Source organism: Zootermopsis nevadensis, unplaced genomic scaffold (genome assembly GCF_977971745.1).
Source record: "Zootermopsis nevadensis isolate Lab colony 2312 unplaced genomic scaffold, Znev_1.0 Znev_ptg000015l, whole genome shotgun sequence".
In the NCBI taxonomy this organism is placed as follows: domain Eukaryota; kingdom Metazoa; phylum Arthropoda; class Insecta; order Blattodea; family Termopsidae; genus Zootermopsis; species Zootermopsis nevadensis.
Window position 1 is genome coordinate 492,379 of NW_028259147.1, and position 20,828 is coordinate 513,206.

At 39.0% G+C, this 20,828-nt stretch overlaps 4 protein-coding genes across 11 annotated transcripts in view; 1 reads left to right on the forward strand and 3 right to left on the reverse strand.

The window, feature by feature from the left end:
• The window catches only part of LOC110830880 (potassium channel subfamily K member 18), a 41,693-nt gene extending 38,694 nt beyond the window's left edge, over positions 1-2,999 (reverse strand). Inside the window, exon 1 of one of the 3 annotated variants that reach the window (XM_022066247.2) lies at positions 2,373-2,987. In XM_022066247.2, the coding sequence (XP_021921939.1) occupies positions 2,373-2,619 (247 nt within the window). In that variant the 5' untranslated portion in view covers positions 2,620-2,987. Of the gene's footprint in view, positions 1-2,372 lie in introns of all 3 variants that reach the window. The other 2 variants (XM_087348988.1, XM_022066246.2) reach the window with 2 other exon arrangements.
• Positions 3,000-3,060: 61 nt separating this feature from the next.
• On the forward strand, positions 3,061-7,104 carry 128up (GTP-binding protein 128up). Its single transcript, XM_022066251.2, has 8 exons — positions 3,061-3,277; positions 3,356-3,521; positions 3,809-3,939; positions 5,113-5,352; positions 5,508-5,676; positions 5,991-6,120; positions 6,203-6,325; positions 6,623-7,104. The coding sequence occupies exons 1-8, from the start codon at positions 3,236-3,238 to the stop codon at positions 6,723-6,725; spliced, it is 1,104 nt and encodes a 367-aa protein (XP_021921943.1). The 5' UTR covers positions 3,061-3,235; the 3' UTR covers positions 6,726-7,104.
• Positions 6,976-18,791, reverse strand: LOC110830876 (acylamino-acid-releasing enzyme). Of its 3 annotated transcripts, none has more exons than XM_022066232.2 (13): positions 18,654-18,791; positions 15,256-15,479; positions 14,871-15,037; positions 14,376-14,521; positions 13,522-13,789; positions 12,254-12,396; positions 11,783-11,954; positions 10,811-11,068; positions 10,528-10,665; positions 9,708-9,928; positions 9,502-9,581; positions 8,723-8,932; positions 6,976-8,299 (listed from the first exon to the last, which is right to left on the reverse strand). In XM_022066232.2, the coding sequence occupies exons 2-13, from the start codon at positions 15,411-15,413 to the stop codon at positions 8,200-8,202; spliced, it is 2,061 nt and encodes a 686-aa protein (XP_021921924.2). In that variant the 5' UTR covers positions 15,414-15,479; positions 18,654-18,791; the 3' UTR covers positions 6,976-8,199. The 3 variants fall into 3 exon arrangements, with proteins under 3 accessions (XP_021921924.2, XP_021921923.2, XP_021921922.2); XM_022066231.2 differs by lacking the exon at positions 18,654-18,791 and adding an exon at positions 17,235-17,709; XM_022066230.2 differs by lacking the exon at positions 18,654-18,791 and adding an exon at positions 17,032-17,159.
• mRpS23 (mitochondrial ribosomal protein S23) lies at positions 18,314-20,467 on the reverse strand. 4 transcript variants are annotated; one of them, XM_022066254.2, is made up of 3 exons: positions 20,353-20,467; positions 19,203-19,364; positions 18,314-18,983 (listed from the first exon to the last, which is right to left on the reverse strand). In XM_022066254.2, the coding sequence occupies exons 1-3, from the start codon at positions 20,394-20,396 to the stop codon at positions 18,707-18,709; spliced, it is 483 nt and encodes a 160-aa protein (XP_021921946.1). In that variant the 5' UTR covers positions 20,397-20,467; the 3' UTR covers positions 18,314-18,706. The 4 variants fall into 4 exon arrangements, with proteins under 4 accessions (XP_021921946.1, XP_087205117.1, XP_087205119.1 ...); XM_087348991.1 differs by having other exon boundaries at positions 20,369-20,424; XM_087348993.1 differs by lacking the exon at positions 20,353-20,467 and adding an exon at positions 19,901-20,033.
• Between the last annotated feature and the right edge of the window lie 361 nt (positions 20,468-20,828).

Here is a 20,828-nt window from a genome sequence, read left to right on the forward strand (position 1 = left end):
GGCCTGAAAGTTTTCCACACAATGTTCGAGGAATTCTGAGAAGCGGCGTTTTGTTGGGAACAGAAATCTTTCTTCCGGTCTCCAGGCAACGAGACAAACGGAAGATGAAATTGAATTTTTGCTCGAATCCAGTGCAGAGAATAAGAGACGCTGTCGGAGGAACTTTTTAATTAAATGCGTCGAATTTATCTGAAGTTACAACACAGATCTGTTTAAAGGTTAGCAATAGAAGATTAGTTTCCGGTTACTTCACTGTGAAAGTGCGTTAAGTTTGAGGCCGAAATACGACGACGACAGATGAATCTCATGATTTCAAGAGGTAAATCGGACAATCACTCACTACGAATAATATTCTCTTCGCCAAAGACATTCGATGATCATTATCGCACCATCCGTGGAACCTTTAAGACGGGGCGAAGTTCCTAGACACGTCTGTTCAACGGGAAAAGCACGGCATTTGAAATGAGACGCCACTGACCGCAGTGGCGTCTAATGTCATGACAGCGGAAAATTTGACTGGATAAGCGACTACCAGCTTTTATGGACACGATCACATGATTACACTTCTCACTGGATCAGACGTCAGTCTGGCCGAGCTTTGTAACTGAGAAGACGCTTCGTTACTTAACTGTTCAAAGACACTTTCTTGTCAGGGCTGAAAGTGAAGGCAGCACGTTCCTCCGAAACGTCGGTATCTACCTACAAGTCCACACGGCGTTGCAACGCAGCAAACACCGACTTTCGTGCGATCTTCACGTGTTCTTACTCAGCCTTTCATCAAAACAGAGGCGAATCTGCGTCCGCGAATTCCGGAAAGATAAAAGTGCGTCGTTAAACTATAGTTTCTATGTCTTTTTGTCTTGTTGGAAATGATTTGCGATGTTCCATATCGATTCTCGACAGAAAGTCGCTGAGGAGAAGACTTTGGTCTAACTAACCCACTCCACGGCACAGAGCCCTTCTTGAGAAACTGACAGTCGCTCAGCTACCCAATAAACTTCCCGTCTATTACGTAACTGCAGTGCTCGCAACAGTCCGTGCTAAATGAATTCTCCCCACGTCGTATTTAACATCATTTTTAATATTATCCTCCCATTCCACCCTTCAGCAATGTTGCTAGTTTACCGAAGGCCTGCCAAGGGCCCTTGAGGGACTCGCATGACGATCTGTGTCAGTCCCACAGGCGTAGTCAAACAGCTCTGCGTTTTGTCAGTCAAATGCGACCATTTCGTCTGGCGCCTCATTCAGTTCTAAAGGAACACAAAAGCAAAATGTTTGCGTTGAGTTTAATGAATATGTAATAACCGCATCAGCTCGAGTGTACAGCGACGGCACGAGAAAAGGGAAAAAGAAATGTCATACGCCCACTATTTTAATGAAAGGTAATTATATTTTACGGCGAAATTATTAATGACGAAGTTACTAACCAATGAAAATCGTCTGCGTCATACTCTTATTAAGAAGGGCCTTCTTTTTAATTTACAGTGTTTGAAAACGTCGCCTCCTCTGCGTGACTTTCAACTACAGAGAAAACTGCATTTTGTTGATTCCCGTCGTCTGAATATTTTCCTTAAAACTTTATAACACATAAACTGCGAGACACGAGGCATTTTTGCAATTGGCCCACATCAAAATACGATGACGCAAAACCAAACACCAATAATCATTAAATTATTTCTGTCAAAAGCACATTTTTATGGAATTCGAAATATAGCTGATCAGAGGTTTAAGTCATACCTCCATTAAACAAGGCAACAGAAATCACCAATTTAAATAACAGCACCTATTTAAATAGGGTCATTAAAAAAACAAGGTCTTCCTCAAGGTTCCATTCTTGGTGCTCAGCTTGTCCTAAAATATGTCAATGATTTTCCACCAATCATCAGTCAGACACGAATATCATTATTTTGCATCCAGAAATTGAGACTTTACAAATTTGCATGAATGTTGTCTTTGCTAGCTTGAACAGATGGATTAACGTCAATAAACTCACATTACATTTTGAAGGAAAAAAAGAAACAAATTTCATGGAATTTTGTACGACCAACAAAAATTGTGTTAATCTAGGAACAGGACACGAGGACAAAACAAATGTCGAGGCAGAAGGGACTAGATTGACAATTGACTGCACAATCCCTAAAAACTAATCTCCGCACAACAGACAGCAAACAAACTCTTTGCATTCCAAAGAAAAGGAGGGAACTTTTTAAGAAATTCTATTGTATTCCAAGCCCTGCTGAGGTACTCGCCTGTTTCTGGCAAGTGAGATTATTAAAACACAGAATTTGCATAATAATTGTTGGAACAATTGGCTCGTAACTGCAATGAGCAGAAATCCACCTAACCTCAAATAAAGAGACAGACTGTCCTACCTGTAATAAGCCAGAGTTCCTTAAGACATTCCTCGCGATACTGTTGAATGTGACCTCGCTGTTCCAGCTCATAACCAGCTTCCAGGAACTCGAAGAGGAGAGCTCCAAGAAGAACATAGCCGACTACTAGTGAAAATAGTCCAAGATTTGAAAATAGGTGTCCGAAAAATATACGAAGACAGCGACGAACCCGCGCGGGGTTGCACTGTCTGGAGCGCGAGGCGACGTTCCGCGTCGCGGCGGGCATCGGCCGGAATGGGACTCAAAGAAACGAACCGACGCGACGCTGGCGCACGCACCACGTGAACTGAACACTGAACACGTCGCGCACACACTCTGCGTTGTACTGTAGCACTGTGGACATCCATTGCTTTCTAACATTCTTGTTCTGTCACGCCATGACAGTCTGTGAGGTTAAGTCATCGACAACATGTTAATTGATGTAACAAATACATACAACAGTATGTAAGATCAGATTTGTACCTGTTCACCTACCGACATTCATTGATGACAGGGATAATAAGATACGTTATACACTTGTATTCACATTTTACATCAGTATATTAAAGAGAAATATTAACATGACCACGAATATCACACACTTCTCACAACCGAATGCCGTAGACTATTCAGGTATCGAGGCGGAATCGATCAACAGTTGCGATTGCGAGTATCGAAGTCATTCGAGACTAGAAATGTATTCTGATGTGTTTGTAACCACAGCACATGTACTAGTTGATAATTACGAAACGTGCTAGTGACTGGAAGTAAACACAACAGTGCAGTGAATATTAGTTAATTAAGGAAAGTGCAGTCGCTATATGTGAATTCAGTTCTGTTACGACTATCATCACCGTATTAAAATGAGTACGATACTGGATAAAATTGCAGCTATTGAAGCTGAGGTGACGTATGCCACATATTTAATTTTTTTTACGTTGAGTAGTTTATGGAGGTGTAGAATTTTGATTTGTTGTGTTTAGATGGCTCGGACACAGAAAAACAAAGCAACAGCTGGTCATCTTGGGTTGCTGAAGGCTCGTTTAGCAAAGTTGCGAAGAGAGCTAATTACCCCAAAAGGTGGTGGTGGAGGTACGGGTGAAGGTTTTGATGTTGCCAAAACCGGTGATGCTCGTATTGGATTTGTAGGTAACTATACACCAATCAAATGATTACAGGTAAAGCAGGAATGTGTAATTTGTGTGATATTCTCAATTTAGTGCCTTTCGGTATAGAGGTTAGTGTTTTACGACCCACAGAACTGTGGTTTCATGTATGTTGGCAGCAATATTTGCATCCCTCTACCAAAACAACTCTACTTAACACAGGAGTTCTTCAAATTACTGTAAAACATGTAGAATCTTTAAAGGTTTGTTATTTTTGTATCTTGATAAACTTATTGAATATAACTAAGCTGTTGATAATTTTTATCACAGGTTTCCCGTCAGTTGGAAAGTCGACACTTCTGAGCACTCTGGCTGGTGTGTACTCTGAGGTTGCTGCATATGAATTTACAACCTTAACAACAGTTCCTGGTTGTATAAAATATAAGGGTGCAAAGATACAAGTGAGACCTAATCGCTGTTTACACTGTGTAACATTTGATTCACTGTTTTAAAATGTGAAGGATAGATGAGACTCTCTTTTCTTAATAAGTAAAACATTACTCAAAAGTAGACAAAGGTTGGAAATTACTTAATGGCAAAAGTAGTGCTGGGCTTGACTGCTCAACAAATATGCTAGGTTTCTGTTCATCATCTTGACCTTCCATTCTGCTTAAAGACAGTTATGGTATTAATCTGACTTCTCTGTCAGATTCTGAAGTGCTTAATACAGGCAGTACTAAGTATCTTGCTATTCATTCCCTCTGCTATCACTAATTTGTCGTTGATTATTCATTGAAGACAATCCACTGCAAGCTGACTCCATGTCACTGCGACTTGAATCAGTTTTTGTTGAAAATCATACTACTTACTGGGCTACCTTGAAGATGGAGATGATGCACTGCACTGAAATGTTGGTTACCACCTAGAAAACTAGAGGGAGTCGCAACACAATTACAGTTTGCATCTTAACTGCCATGAAATTCCCAATCTCGTGTCATTGTACAGAACAGCAGGACGTGGAGGTTATGTTGTGAAGTGCCGAGTACCCAATAACTGCACCATGACACTTGGCAATTTATGTAGTTTTACAAATACTGTGCCACTTAACCTTCCATTCTGTCTCTCTTACCATTAAAATTCCCCCTTCACCATAAAATATTACTGGCACTCTGGTACCTCCCTCACACTTAAAAAAGACAACCAGAAAATCACATAAAACCATGAACACAAAAACAAATTCATGACATAATGTTCCACATCTAACAATAACTGCATGTCACACTTCGATACAAATTAAAATGCACATAAATTAAGAAATGTAACAAATATATAATGCACAAAATAAAGCATTTCCATACACCAGATGTAAGTGCATCATGCACCCATCTACAGGAAGAATTCCACAGGCCTATCATTCTTGGACACACTAATCACCCTCCTCTATTTGTGCGCGACATTTTCATTGTAAATCGTCAGTCTGTAACTTTGCTCACATTTCCTTCTTAGCTGAAGATGATGAACAGTATCACATAACATAACCACCAAAGAGCACTGACTGCAAATTTATAAAACTTATTTCCCCGCGACTGAAGATGAGCGTGCAGTTCAGTTGCAACGTAGTGTCTCCATTGCAGTTGCTGGATCTGCCGGGCATCATCGAAGGAGCCAAGGATGGCAAGGGCCGGGGACGACAAGTGATAGCCGTGGCTCGAACGTGCAGCTTGATTTTCATCGTGTTGGATGTACTGAAGCCTTTACAACATAAGAGGCTGATTGAACACGAGTTGGAAGGCTTTGGTTTACGACTCAATAAGTCCCCGCCTAACATTGTCTTTCGTAAGAAAGATAAGGGTGGTGTGAACTTACAGACCATGGTAATTTACTAAAGTATTTTAATCCATTTCCACTGTCTTTTATTCAGTACATAGTAATTTATTATTACTGTCAAATGCAATTTTTGTGTTTTCTTTCAAGTCTAAATTACTAAAGTTTTGCCTGTTGTTCCGTCAGAGTTTGTTTTGTATTGCAGGTTACGCAGTCGGAGTTGGATCTTGACACAGTGAAATCAATTTTGTCAGAATACCGTATTCATAACGCAGATATCACTCTCAGATATGATGCAACTAGCGACGATTTGATTGACGTCATTGAGGGAAACCGCATTTATGTGCCCTGTATCTACTTGTTAAATAAAATTGGTACGTACATTTACAAGATGTGATTGCCCCTCTCTCACCCCTCTCTAGCTATAGTGCCTGTTCATTGCATACTTATTTAAAGCCATCGTCCGTCCGTCCATCCATCCATCTCATTCCCCAAGTAGTATTCGCTTTAAGCACAGTATAAATCAAACATGGAGATGGAGAAAGGAAAGCGTCCGATATATACGATTGTAACACATTTTTGTGGTAAATTAAAATTAAGTCACTGCACATAAAATGTGCTCATAATAAAATGATCCTGAATTTGTCGCTTATGATCTGTCTCAGAATGAATAATTTATTTTACCTAGATCAAATCAGCATTGAAGAGTTGGATATCATCTACAAGATTCCACATTGCGTCCCAATCTCAGCTCACCACAAGTGGAATTTTGACGATCTCCTTGAAAGAATGTGGGAGTACCTGCAGTTAGTTCGCATGTACGTACAGGTTTATCGTTATCATGGAGTATTTCTGATGTAGTACGTATGACAAGAAATAATGGCTAATCATTCGTTCCAGCTATACAAAACCAAAAGGACAGCTTCCAGATTACGAGTCCCCAGTTGTTTTACACTCGGAAAGACTAAGTGTAGAAGATTTTTGTAATAAACTGCATCGCAGCATAGCAAAGGAGTTTAAATAGTAAGTAAGATACTACTGTTTAATGTCAATGCAGAAACTGTCGAGGAAAGCAACGTCTAGACTGACCGTGTCAGACGAACCGATGAACCGTCAATAATTTTCCGTGTATAGTTTAACAAGCAGTAAGAGTGGCAATAACGCTGATTTTGTACTATGTATGTGTACATGTGTTTATTATAATATGCCACATAAGAATTGTAAGTAAAGCAAAATGGCGGATACTTGGTGTAACCCTTTGTGTCAATATCTTGTGCAAACACTATATTAATACTGAAAACATTTCAATTCATATTCTAGTGCTCTGGTCTGGGGATCATCAGTGAAGCATCAGCCACAAAAGGTGGGGAAAGATCACGTCCTTAACGACGAGGATGTCGTCCAAATTGTGAAAAAGGTGTAACACCAGAAGGAAGTAGTTCTGGACCACTCCAGTACATGTCTACAAAGTTGTTTTTCACGTGCTAGAATACTGGCCTTTTCGCGTAATTAAATCGGATTGTCAGAAACGAGTGCTTGTGACCGCAGGTTACTTAATTACGCAGAAAGGGTACCGACTGTAGCCAGAAATCCAACAGTGAACATGCTTGTGGGTAAAGTGGAAGAAAATGTAACTAAACAGCATGTATGTGATATGAGGGCAGAAGAAAAAGTTAACTCATTAATGTATTTTATTCTAATCGCTTATAACTATCGTGTTTTACACATATTAATTTGAGCGTCCCAGTATAAAAATATCTGTAAGAAATTTAGGCACGAGTAAACTGAGCACAAGACAAGTATTTCCCTGCTTCTCCTTGACCCATAACCAAAACAACGGGTAACAGAGCAAAACCGTAACGCCAAGATACATTTTCTACCTTTTTTACTACTATTCAAGAAAATTCAAACACAGGTGTGTATGTTCCTTGACTGGCATGTGGTATCATAAAAATAATTAAACTTACACAAAAGTTTCCATGCACATCTACAGAACCCCACCACATTTGGCAGTGCATCTTCATTCAGCCATGACAACCGAGACACAGCATCTCAGACAAAACTACTCCTTCTCCCCGAGCAAGAAGCAAACACCTTATTTTGTATCCTGAAACTACGAGGAGTAAAAAACTACTGTGATAACTCTTGGAAGCGCAATCATTATTCTTCGTACCTACAAATATCACAGCTCGACAACCCATGCCAGCAGAGTAAAGCACCGCGCACAGAAACGAGATCTAATAACGCAGGCATCAAGAGACTAAGCCACTGCATGAAGTAACCTTTCCTACGTCATAAGTGACACTGCATTGCTCTACTGGCATGTAAAAATACATCAGATTTAATGTTTACTAATTTATCAGACCTATTCAGCATCACACGAAGCTTGGCGTCTTGAATTAGCATCCTACTTTCAGACTGAAATTCAGCCTGTCAGTTATATTGTGGTTATATGAAATACAACTTTCTTTTTCTTCCAAATCTGCGTCCCACCACACTACGGCGTGCCTTACGATCAGAATTCTTTTCATGGCAAGATAAATTGCGGCTGATAGGGAATGTTCCATTATGCTTTTAAACAAGAGATTGAATGCAAATATTCCAATAACAGACACAAATGTTTCACGTAAGAATTGATAATTGCACGAAATAAAGGCAAAATGATTGTCTGGAAGGTGATTGTCATGAAAACACTAAAACCAATGTCTTTTGAAGTTGAAAAAAATTATATACCCCCAAGGAAAATTAATTTGAAGCTGTGATACTGCTTAAGAATGAGATTTTATTTTCTTATTTAAACTTAAGTGCAACTTATATTTGCACAAATATGGCACTTAATACCTGTTATGTATAAAATAAACCTTCATTATTTATACTCCCTGAGCGATCACCCTGCTTCATGCAGTGTGTTCAAGAAACCACAGAACAGAATTAATGAGGAAATCCATTTCATGAGGAGTCTGTCTCAACGAGTGGTTATCTTCATACAGCAAAAGCCTGAAAACAAAATATGATATTAACTTCGCCAAGTGTGCCAGAACCCACGACTGTTTAATTACTGATGATACACAATACCATTATCATACTGATGCAGCACTGTCAAAAAAAAAAAAAGACTGCATTGGTGATAGAGTTCTGCCACCACACTTACAATTTATCCAGTTACACATTTCTGGATGTAACATCCATCAGATATTAATCCATATCGTACATCCAGCGTGTGGACATCAGAATTCAATGGACGGCACCAACATCACAGGCTATACCCACCCACACATCTGGAGTGGCAATCCTGGGTTTTCTCGGTCCAGTTACGTTTTCCCAATTGAAACCATCAAAATTTATAACTGCTGGTAACTTATACCAAAAGGTACTAGTATTATAAATGTAGGAACAAAAGTACAGAAATAATCAACATACTTAGTCTTTACATTATTTGCTTTGAGGCTGTAGTAATAATTAATGGCTTGACTACTTGGGACACGCCTGTCCTTGCTGCCAATCAGCAGCAGCGTAGGTGCAACTACGCTGGATACGTAAGTGATCGGCGAGCACTTCCTCATCTTCTCCAGTGCCGTCAAGTCCATCTCATCTACCCTTTTGTATGGAACTGCAGTTTCTACTGCAACCCTACAGGAAAAAAAAAAGCCCCAAGAGCCATTGATGCGTGTGAAAGATTTATTCGGTAGTTATTAGCAAATCAGAAGTTGAATCAATCTAATTCAAAATTATTTTTAAAAAATTTAAATTTCCATGATAAAGTGTTTATCAAAAAATATTTACAGAAATGGGTCTATTTAAATTCATTACCATTCTTATCCTGATCAAATTACATCTAATCCACTGAATGTTTATAATTACTCATCTAAGTAACTAATGCTGGGAAATGAACCAAAATGGTTGACACTGCTAAAAATACAAGTCCACCTCAGCCAGTGTACATCCTTAAAATTTATATCCTTAATGTCCACTTCAATAGCATGATCCATGCTATATCTCAGTCTTCCCTTGTCCTGTGTTCTCAATGGTACGTCAAATTTAGTTTGTCATCATGCTCAGAAGAGCATGTGAGGACTGAACACCATTCGTGTACAGAAAATGAGGCCAACATTTCCATAATACAAATGCACCTAACCATTTAAATTTGCTGTGTCCTGACGCTACTTTGGATGCCAATGCCAAGATTGAATGCTACTTACCAATCCGGTATGTCACTAATAGCGCACATAGCAGGCAAGTCTATTACTGGATTTAATGCCACCACTGCTTTGAACAAATCCTGAAAAATTAAGAAGACACTAAAATTTTCAGTCAAAGAATGAGATTTTCTTCTTTCTGTAATGTGCGAGACTTGGTGGGCAAGCGCTAATTAAAGCACGGCGTCGGTATCTTCAGATGACATTACCGGAAACCGTCCGCTAAGATGAGTTACGAGGAATCCTCCGTGCGACCCTCCCATTAAGAACATCTTCTTTGGGTCGAGGAATGGAAACTGCTTCAAGGCTTGACATGTTGCAAAATGGACATCTTTCACATCTGAATCGCCTATTCTTCCAAGCAGGAATTCCACACTTTCTTGCCCAGAACCTATGGAGCCTCGATAGTTCACCATCAACAATCCAAAGCCTGTAATAACGATACGACACTATCTGATACAGCCTACAAAGTTGTGCTTTGTCAATATAAGCATATCTCCTTTAGCGGGAAGGTCTCATGAAAGGGTTGCTCTCAAACAAACGTAGAGAAATAATACTCAAATCGTAACATAGAAATTTAATTAAGACAAGTAATAAATAAAGTTAATTCCAGAGGCTGTTATTTATAAAATTGCAAATTGTGTTTTAGACAACGGATTCCTTGCACAATTAAAAGTACCTATGTACTCGACATCTTCCCTGTAATCACGCCCCTCAAACATTGATGCTCAAGAATGCTTCAGTTCGTTACATCCATCTCTTTGCAGCCGACATGTTTCGTATGTAAATGCAATTGTAATTTTGCTGTTAAAATGGAAACGTTTGGCTCCAGGAAATATTTTCGAACATCAAGAGTCCTAACAGAAAAATTCCCCAAAGATGCCGATATTTACCTCACTGGGGAGACAGAGGACATTCATCTTTATTTTTTAATGTTCAACTGTTCAGTCAGAATAACAATTCTTAATCTTAGGGGTCTCATAAATTTGACATAGTTTAGGGCCCTGGGCATGAAAGTGAATATCTTACCTAACTGGGCAAAAAATGCTGCCTCTATTTTGAAATAATCTGTGTATACAGAATGTGGTCCCCCGTGAGGCATCACAATGAAAGGCACATCATGGTCTTTGGCACTCTCTGGTCCAAAATAGATGGCGCTGAACGACTCTGAAATACAGGATTTAGAAATTCATGATATCTGCAGTTTCAGTACAATAAACCTTGTGGGTACTTCTTACTGGTCGGACATTACATTGATATCGTGCAGGAAGTGGCCACTGGCTTGGAGATGCGCAAAATTGTACAGACTTACTGCAAGATGCCTGAGACTCATCTTCCTGAGCGAGAGTCATGTAGTGACAGACGAGACTGTCGAGTGACGCGACCGACTGCCCGGTGGTCACAGCTGTCCACAGAATTTTGTGCTCACAGCCCTGGGATGGCAGCTTGCCAAATACCAAGCTCGGTGGTGACTTCAGGGAGCTCCTCGCGCAAATAACGATGTCGTTCCGAACGTCCAGCACTATCTGACTGCCTTCTGGACAATCCAGCTCTGTCACACTCTTGTTCTCTGTTACAACACAACAACATTATCAAGAAGTGTTTAGATGGAAGAGACGTGGAAGGAAAGAATCGTGATCCAATTTAAGGTACCTACTATCTTGCCATTTGCCTGCATAGACTAAAGAAAACCACAAAAACCTTCAGTCACAGTCTCTGGGTTTAGAGACTCAGACCCAGGACTTCTAAAATACGAACGAAGAGTGTTAGCCAATCAACTGTGATGATCAGTCATACTAAAACAAAGGGTATGGTCATTACATGCCAAATTCACACACATTTTTCACTCTGACCAAGAAACTAAGGCTAATGATTGAAATTAGCCCTTCTCTAACAGACCTAACTGTGTAGGTACCTCCAGCGTGTAAAATAAATGTCCTGTTCAGAGTAGAAAGATGAGAGACAAAGCTCAGAAATACAGATACTCTTTGGTTTATAAATCAAATATTGTGTAATCTCAGTACATACAGTAACTGCAGAAAGGCAGATCATACAGAAGCCATACCTCATGTTTCAGAGAAAACGTACTGGGATTATGTAAAAATCAAGGATGACGACTTGGAAGAACTGGTGGAGATTACGTGAGCTTCTCCACAATCCAATGTATCATTCATTCGGGTATATCAATTAATTTAAAAATTATGGCAACTGGCACGTTCTACATGTTAAATACTTTTCGTTAAGCTTGAATTCCCCCTTGTAAGTAATTCTGTGCAACACGTACCTATGTTTATCACATAACTCTTAATGGTACACCTCTGAGGAGTACTCAGGATGAGACGTGATGAGTCTTCAGCCCAGCAGCGTCTGGGCAATGAATCGTTGAAGAGACCGTAGAATGGACCTGAGCCCACTGTGGGAGCTTCCCGTTGCACTATGTCCACTACCGTCTCCACCTTTCAACAGACACCAATGGCGAGATTCATTCTACTGTGCAGCATGTCACATGGTTTGTCTTTACTACGACTCCCTGCCTCCTCTGGCGTCTGTATTTGGCAAATTTGTGGGCCAGGGAGGCTGTAGCACCGACTATGGGTCGTAAGGGAACGTTTCTGGATTTTTGGGATGCCATAGAAGGCAACCAATCTGTCAGGAAACACAAAAACTCCTGATCCCTAAATAAGGCCTTCAGAACTGTCCCCACCACACACTAAAATTCAAAATGGCAACATCGAACACAAAGCAATCCACAAACCTGCTTTGAGTTCCATTTACAACACATCAGTTTATGTGCACCGTGATGAGGGCCTCCGCTCGGACGCTGCAACCACACCAAGTATTCGCCATTCGAGCTAAATCGAGGTGATCGCACAGCTTGACCCTCACTGGACAGGATATCTGAAAATAAATAATATAAACAAAATTTTACAAATTATTACCGATTCCTTATTTGTGCTTGCTATACAAACAAATTGAATTATTTGTTTAAAACAAAATTCATTTGAAATTCAAACTTTACACACACAACTAAAAATAAAAATTACAATTAATTTTTCCAAACACGGGTAATATCTTCAGGTTAAATCAATTCTAAATGATTCTGTTACGTCTGGATTGCTGAGTTTTTGGACTCTGTCCATCATCTGACATAAGACATCATTCTGACTTAGGTTGTCCAGTCATTAGGGGTTAGCCATTTCCAATGGACCCAACAGAGTAGGCGCCACCCCCTTTCCAACACCTGAGGACGAGGACAGATCTGGTTCTCAAAACGTTGCGTATTTTTATAATATCAGATGCTAGACGAAGTCCAAGAACTCATTATTCCAAATACTCAACTTCATTTAGTGAAAGACTTGACGAGATAATTTGTCTACGACAATTATATGGACACGTGGGGCTGGGGCACAGAAATTAATACCCAAGTGCAACATTCCACCCAAAGACAATAATATTTGAAGAAATAATATTCTTTGGCAAGTCTCTCACATGGCTGCTTTGTGCTGTATAAGCAAGTTGTAAACTGCACAGTCTAGTTGAAAGCTTTCCGCTGTTCTCAACGCTAGCACAGAATTTCCATCCACCTTAAGTTGCATTCAATGAAAAAAAAACCAAATGCTTGGCGGAACAGTGTGACCCGAACGGCACTGTTCATAATGTGATCTCTGTCCAGGAAATGGAAACCAGTTTTGGAAGATACAATCTACCTGCTTGACTAGGCCCAATTCAATTTCTTCATCTTCCCAGAACTAATGTCTGAAAGAGCCTCATTTTGAATCATACTATATTTATGTATCATAATTAGAACAATGTACTGAAAGAATTTTTGGAAAATGACTTGCAGCACTGTTCCCAGGCATGGCAAAAATACTGGAGTTGTATACATAAAAGCCAGAGTGGCAGTATCTTGAAGACGACCAAACTCGGTGCAGATCAGTGTAAATATCTCTATTTGCAAAATCCCTCCGGATTCCATACTTAAAAGTTTAGTGTGGGAGATAAAACAATATGAAGGCATCATACTAAAGACTCCATCTGTAGTGAGATGAAAGATGTAGCTCTGTCTGTTGGTACAGTATATGAGCCCGAGGCGTCGTGGTTCATTTTCCCACGCAACTCCCACGATCCCCTTGCCATCAGGGGTCCAAGTCACTTGGCCAGGCGACAGATGAGCTGGAATTCCTACAGGGACAAACACTGTTTCTGATTCTGTGTCACAGACAACTACCACAGGCTCATGCTTTCCCACTAACTGTTCTCCCCAATCTTCACGGAACACATACTCCTCCCCCTGCAATATAACAACACGTTATTACATTATTTCAAAACCTGTTTTTCAGAACTGCAAATGTCATGTTAATGCATCGGCCTGGTCTCTGAGAAATATATTCTACTTATTTTCAAGTGCATTAAGTGCAAACTATTATAATTTCTAAGCATGCTCACAACTAAAAGTTGTAAAAATCATTGGTTAGCTTTACCACGTGCGTCGGACAATAACCGCTATTCTACAAGAAGACTTTCGCGTGTTTCTGGGCATACAAGTGACCGGGTGGCAAATCCCCGCGTTGCCTTGTCTGCCACGGTTAAGAGTTGCCTACAAAATCCCTGTGGAAAGAATTTATTCCCAGCCAGCCACAAAACATGGGGGGGGGGGGGGGGGGGGGATCTTTGATGACATCATCACGAAGCCACAAAAGTTAAATTCCCCGAGTGAAATTTCACCCAGAACGAAAGTCTACAGACTTCCGCCAGAAATTCACACCGAAAGAAACACCAATTGGAACTGTACAAAGGAATGGGCTGTTTGTTACTACTCAGTCTACAGCCAGCAGTTCCAGCGCCGCTTACGAAATCAAATTAAGATGATTTCATACCTTTGTGGCTTTTGCATCTCCAGCAGCGATATCTCCCTTATCCTGAGGTTTTGGCTTGTAAAATGGTTCAGTCTTTGGTAGCTTCTTCTCAGCAATGTACAGCAGCTTTTGTTCACAAGGGGAAAAGTCAAAAGAACCAAAATCGCCTACAAATAAAGTATTTTGTTAGAGTTATACAAAATATCAGCAGTTCTCCTGACCGAGGTCACCCGTAAATTAAATACTGAGACTCATCATATTAAAAAGCAAACTATTTAACCCTTTCAGTGCCAACCTCTACGAGCAGCACACACTCAAAATGCCACGCCAATTGTGTTAAAAAGACGACGCTTCAGAAAGTGTGACGTACATGCTCAGTCACCATTTGCAACATCTGATACATACTTTCCTCAGAAGGTTTGCTCAATTCTACGTAGTCTGTCACTATCTACTCTACCACTATAACGTCCACAATCGATACATAGCAGCGATACTCATCTTATCGCAGACGCTTACTGTCAGAATATACATCTCCATGAACCTCTAGAGCAGAAAGATCAAAAGTCTTCCATAACTTTTGACGCTTCCAAACTTCCAAGTGCTGTTTCTTTTTTTTAGGTTCAAACGAAATATCTCGAACAACTCCTCGCAACTCTTCCGACTTGGAAAAAGTTGACAACAGCCTGCAACATTGATCAACGCACTAAACATAATGTCAATGCCTGCAATAAAGAGATCACATCTTGATTTCTTAAGCATGTAGCCCTACATTTAACCTCTTAATAAAGTAAAATATCGCGTCAGAATACTCGAGACTTGCGCTTCCAACGCAAACACACACATGCAAATAACAAATCTGCCTCTGAATTAAATTATTACTACAAAACATAAATGAACATACTCAAAAGATATATCCACTGGTAATGTATCTGAGACTTTGTTTAATGATGAATCAAAAATATGTGTCTGTTGAAATTTTATAGACTTTAATCTTTCCAGACTTCCTTGTGACCAAGACGATAAAATAGTTATTCCATTGCTGCCAGCAACTCCATTCATTACTGATGCAGAAGTTGGTGACGGATACTGCAAAACAGCCTTAAACACCTTCACTACTGTATCCACCTGCAAATAGGAGTTTCAACAAATGGTGTTAATGCAGTCAGCAGGAACAATACCAGCACTCGTAGGAGTGGACAGTCATTAGTGCCCGTGGATTCTGTGGGGTGTACAGGAAAACCAACACCAAAATTTTTAATGGAAAACATAATGAGAAGAGACCACCATGCCTTAATCCTGGTCCTCTCACTATAAGTATATAATCTTCTTTGATAAGATCTTCATTTAATGATCTAAGATCATCCGCTATCACCTAGAAGCATTTCTTACTACTAAGTCTAGATTTTGGATCCTCTCTATTCATGACTATTCATACTATGATCTGAACATCTTCTGAGGTTCTGATACAGCCACAGTCTCAAATTTGTTACTCAGGCATACAAGGAATTTCAGATCCTTATGAAGTGAAGACTCGTGGCTTTGCATTGGGACTTCGCTTTAATTTCTGTTATAAGGCTTCAGACTAGCAATATAACGCCAATTTCCTCTGCTGCAGACCCGAAAAAAGTTTCCTCCTGTTCCTAGATTAACCTCTGCTGTTTACATGACACACAGTACCATGTTTACTTAAATCCAAATTACCGGCTGTGGTGTTTCTAAATTCCCAACAATAACACCAATCACACAGTACAGCCAGACTGACTTTTCTATGGCAACTCCTGGATAACTCATTACTTTTACCTGCCATATCTTAATGTTTCAGAACATTATGCAGTGTATGGCAACTAAAAAGACTTACACCTATAAACACTGAAATACACAAGACTTACTCTGTTTCACTTCACTAGGATTTACTAATTATGTAAACCCTTTGTTTATAAAATGTGAAATTTTATAATAGTATGAATTATACTTGTAATATGTATGTATTGTATTATTAATACTTTTCCCACATCTTAATGTCATCTGACTTACAAATCCATGGAATGTAATGAAGATGGATGGATGGTGCATGTACAGAACTGAGTGTTCTATTCTACTACACTACAGATCACTTGAATTTACCTTCAGTATCTTACACAATACACTACGAAAAATATTCACTTCACTTTCAATCACTACAGGTCACACTTTCTAGGATTGAGTTATCACTTACGGTATGTTGACTACAAGAATTTTGAAGTAACACTATATAAATAATACAAAACAGAGCTTGTGCTGATATCAAATAATGAAATAAACTTTGCTTTATTACACCTTCCAGAATAAAATGACTATCAACGCTTCCAGCTTGCAAGTAAGAATAAATGAACCAATTAATGTAAACAAGCCAGTTACTTTCATTTTGGTAGGAGCTGTATAAAATTATGGCTATTAATATATTAACCGGTTAAAAAAGGCAAATCAGTCCAAATTTTCTTTAGATGGCTGTCTTCTGGGTTGTTGCGCCGTGTAATCTCATATAAGTTCTCCAACATTTCAGAGGCCTTTGCTGCTTCCATCATCAGGGCAATGGGTGAAAACCTCAACTCACCGTTCCAGTTAATCAGTGAACACACTGTACTATCAGAATAATGTATTCTAGTATGATGCGCCCTGTAATACGATATAAGTTTACCTCTAACATGCCCATACATTTCCACCACACTAAAAGACGCATAATCCCATACAAGTCATCTCCACACTCGATGCCTTGAGAACTTGAAATCTCACCTACAAGCAACATGTAGGATAACGGCTTGTTCAAGAAACAAATGTTGCTTGAATTTTTTAATACGATCAATTACGAACAAAAGGTAAAGAATTGTATGCAAATGTTACCTCAGACATGGCTTTCAACATCTCCAAACACCTACAACACACCTCACGCCTTCACCTCTTGATCACAGAAAATACCAGTGACAATTCAAACGATAGATACAGCATCAACATTCTAAGCTGGCTGTACAGATAGCGCTGTGTACACTGTGCATACCGTCAAGATTTGTGCAGGAGAAATTCTTGACGTGTCGAAACGGAGTTGTTAATTATAGTAGGAATTGTCTTTTGTTGACAGACATAAATTAATAGAAACTGCTGACGTAGGTAAACATCTCATAAAATTTGGCGCCAGACAAGATCTGCGTGTAAATTTACAAAGACAGGAGAACAATGAATGCGTGGTAATTCATTACCACGAAAACGCACTTTAAATGCAATAGAGACGGAATTGCAACATCCGGCTACTGAACTCCACAGCGACTATTCCAAAAGTAAAACTGCAGACACTAACTTTGTCACAAGCAATCTTTGTTGCCCAATACTGATAAGAATCCGTTTAAACACGATTGCCAACATGAAACGTGTAAAATATAGCATAAAACCATCCGTCCTTGCAACTTCAGCTCGCCGGTGCGAGGTAACCATCAGAACCGGATATAAAACTTCGAGAAAATTCATGTATACAACCATATTATTTCCAAAGACATTGCACATTGAACACCATGCACAAACAAATATTCTGACGGGAAGAAATTTACCTCCAAAATTAAGAGTGCATTCAGATTGACTCTATGGAGCACAGACCTTCTTGAGTTAAGAAATTCCCCACTGTTTATTAAACAAGGGGGTTCAGTGCTGTTCTCACATGAGCCAATAATAATGTATATAAACAGAATATCCCAAAAACATGTACACACACTTTCAATAAATTATGCAAACATTTTAATAAACTAAACCATTACATATATCAGCATTGGCAATTTGTGTATTAGCGAATCAAGTGTTCAAAATGATCACTGTTGGCTTCATGGCACAGTTGACAGCGATGAGTAACTAAATGATTAGCAGCCAACAAAGTTGCTGCTGTGTATACATCTTGCTGGGACACTGTATATATACCACAAACATAAATAAAAATATAATGTCCGTTACTTTTATTCTAAAAATTCTGGCTGCTCCAAAACATACTTAGTGTTTAAACCATCCACTTTCCTCTAAAAAGTTTCTGCACTGTTGCTTTGCTTTTGTAACAGAGATAACCAAACTTCCCAGTCGGATGCAAAGGCTGCAAAGATTGGCATACCATACTATGACCATAAATATAACATGTTGGAAATGACATACTGATGCGTACTATCTGTAGCTTTGAATGCCTGTACAATGGATGAGACTCTTATACAGTCATATGTAAGAAATGTAAACATGTCAACAGCATTTAATGTTTACTCCACTGATCAAAATATAAAAATTACCTCTTACCCTTAGCAAAATATTCCAACATCTGTCCTGGTAAAGGGCTGAATATTAAGCTGCTAATCTTTAAAAATGTCCTTAATGTTTACATTTGCATCTCTCTGAGCATCTTGAAAAGATGATGCTAGACTATTTGTTTCTGCTTTGGGTACATTAACTGCATTCTGTCTTTCATCGTTCAACACATCAACTGCAGCTGCGTATAAGTTTTCTTCAACTGTTTTGCCTTCTTCTCTTAACTTGTTATATGTTGAGATAAATTTTTGAGTTTGTGTTGGAATATGCTGATCAGATAAATTAACAGCTGGCAGAGACTTATGCTGTTTGTGGAACTTCCTAGAATTAATGAAACAGAAATTTAATAATAGAAGGTACAGGCGCTATTTCAACATTTATCTTATTTTATGTTAAATGTGGAATTACTTAAGAAATATTTGAATAACTGGCCTTAGACAATGTAATGTGTGAACAAGAAAGAGGGATATGGCAGCAATGGAGGATGAAAAGATAAGAGGAAGATGAGGTGCGAAAGTAATACACTATGTAATAACTTACGCTCTGATAATATCTTCAGGATAAAATAAGCTTCTTAACGGAACATCTGGTGCAGGTCGATCATATCTTGGTTCATACTTTGGAGGAAATGCTTTATATATATCATACCAGATAGGTTTATCTTCTTGTCTCATAGCCCCAGACCTGAGAAGGCCTCTCACCCTGTGAAGGAATGACAGTGTATTACAGCTGAGAATGCTACAAAGCAAGTTCTTAATCCTGGAAGGATTTTTAGAATGGTAATGTACACATAAAGTGCACAATTCCCAAATCATACATAATAAAATTTAAATGTTGCCTACATTCAGTTTCAACACAATGTTCCTTCATTTATTTGTTTTGATGCTCCTTTAATCTACATGCTGAGCAGAATGTATAAGCACCTTTTTGCACATGCAGTGCTTATGAACTTAGTACAAATACTGCTAGTCTCACACACGTAATACATTACAACATACCAATGAAATGTAAACATAACAAGCTCTGGGAATATTTTATGACACTTTTTCTTAAATGTTCTTACCTGTATGGAGGGTCTAGCAATCATACAATTTAGTGAACCACCTCAGTTCACAATTTCTTCTGGTACAGATCACAACCATGATAAAATTGTCAATGTGACATTAAGGTTTCACACAAAAAGTTGCACATTTTTTGAAGACTTATGACACAAAATTTCAGGACCCTAGCACTCTTACCTGAGACGTTTGCAAGGCTGCAATGGTGGAATTACATGGTAAAAGAAGGTACAGTGCCTAAAGACATAATGTTTATACAAAGTTTGATGAAAATATGTCAGTTAAAAGATAGCTGTCGTCATACTCAATACCGTCATAACCTCAAATCCTACATATGTTAACTGATTCAAAAGTTATTACGACGAGCTGATACTGTAAGGTAACAAGAGGTTACATGTTCTTCTCATTGTAAATAAAAGCTATGGTTTCCTGTTTATTAAATAGAAGCCTGGTATTTCAAGAAAATTCTGATTATGCTCTGTATTCCAGAGAAACAATTGCGAATGTAGATTTATGGGACTTATAACCGTATTACTCTACGAACTGTAAAAATGGAAGGGGACAGATTCCTCCAAAATGATGTTAATCACAAGACAAGGCGTCATAACCCATACAAAGTAAATAACACTAACCTTGAATATATCGTACCAATTTTCTCTAACCTACTCGACGCCATTGTCCTAATCGCACGTCTTCTCTCAGACAGACATCTTAAACCACAGATTACTGAATACCAAAGAACAGACAATATAAAAACTTACCACCCTGAGTGATAGGCTGCCCGGCGTACGTCATAGAACCATCAAGTAACCAATCTAACATGACCTTTATATCAGTCACCTGTTGTATTATTTGTAATAAAAGGAGGATATAGAGTAGCAAGCCCTTTCCATATATAATTTTACAGTGGTACAAAATATTATCTGTATAGGTATTGATGCCCCATATTTCTATTTTTGTTAAGTGCTGAACTAGGGGTTGGTACATGTTTGGATAGGTTTTGACACATCCAAATTGGTTCAGATATATTGGGGCAGGTTTGGAGATACTTAGACAAATTCAGACAAAACCTGGCATGTTTGGACAGGTTCAGACAAGTTCATAAATG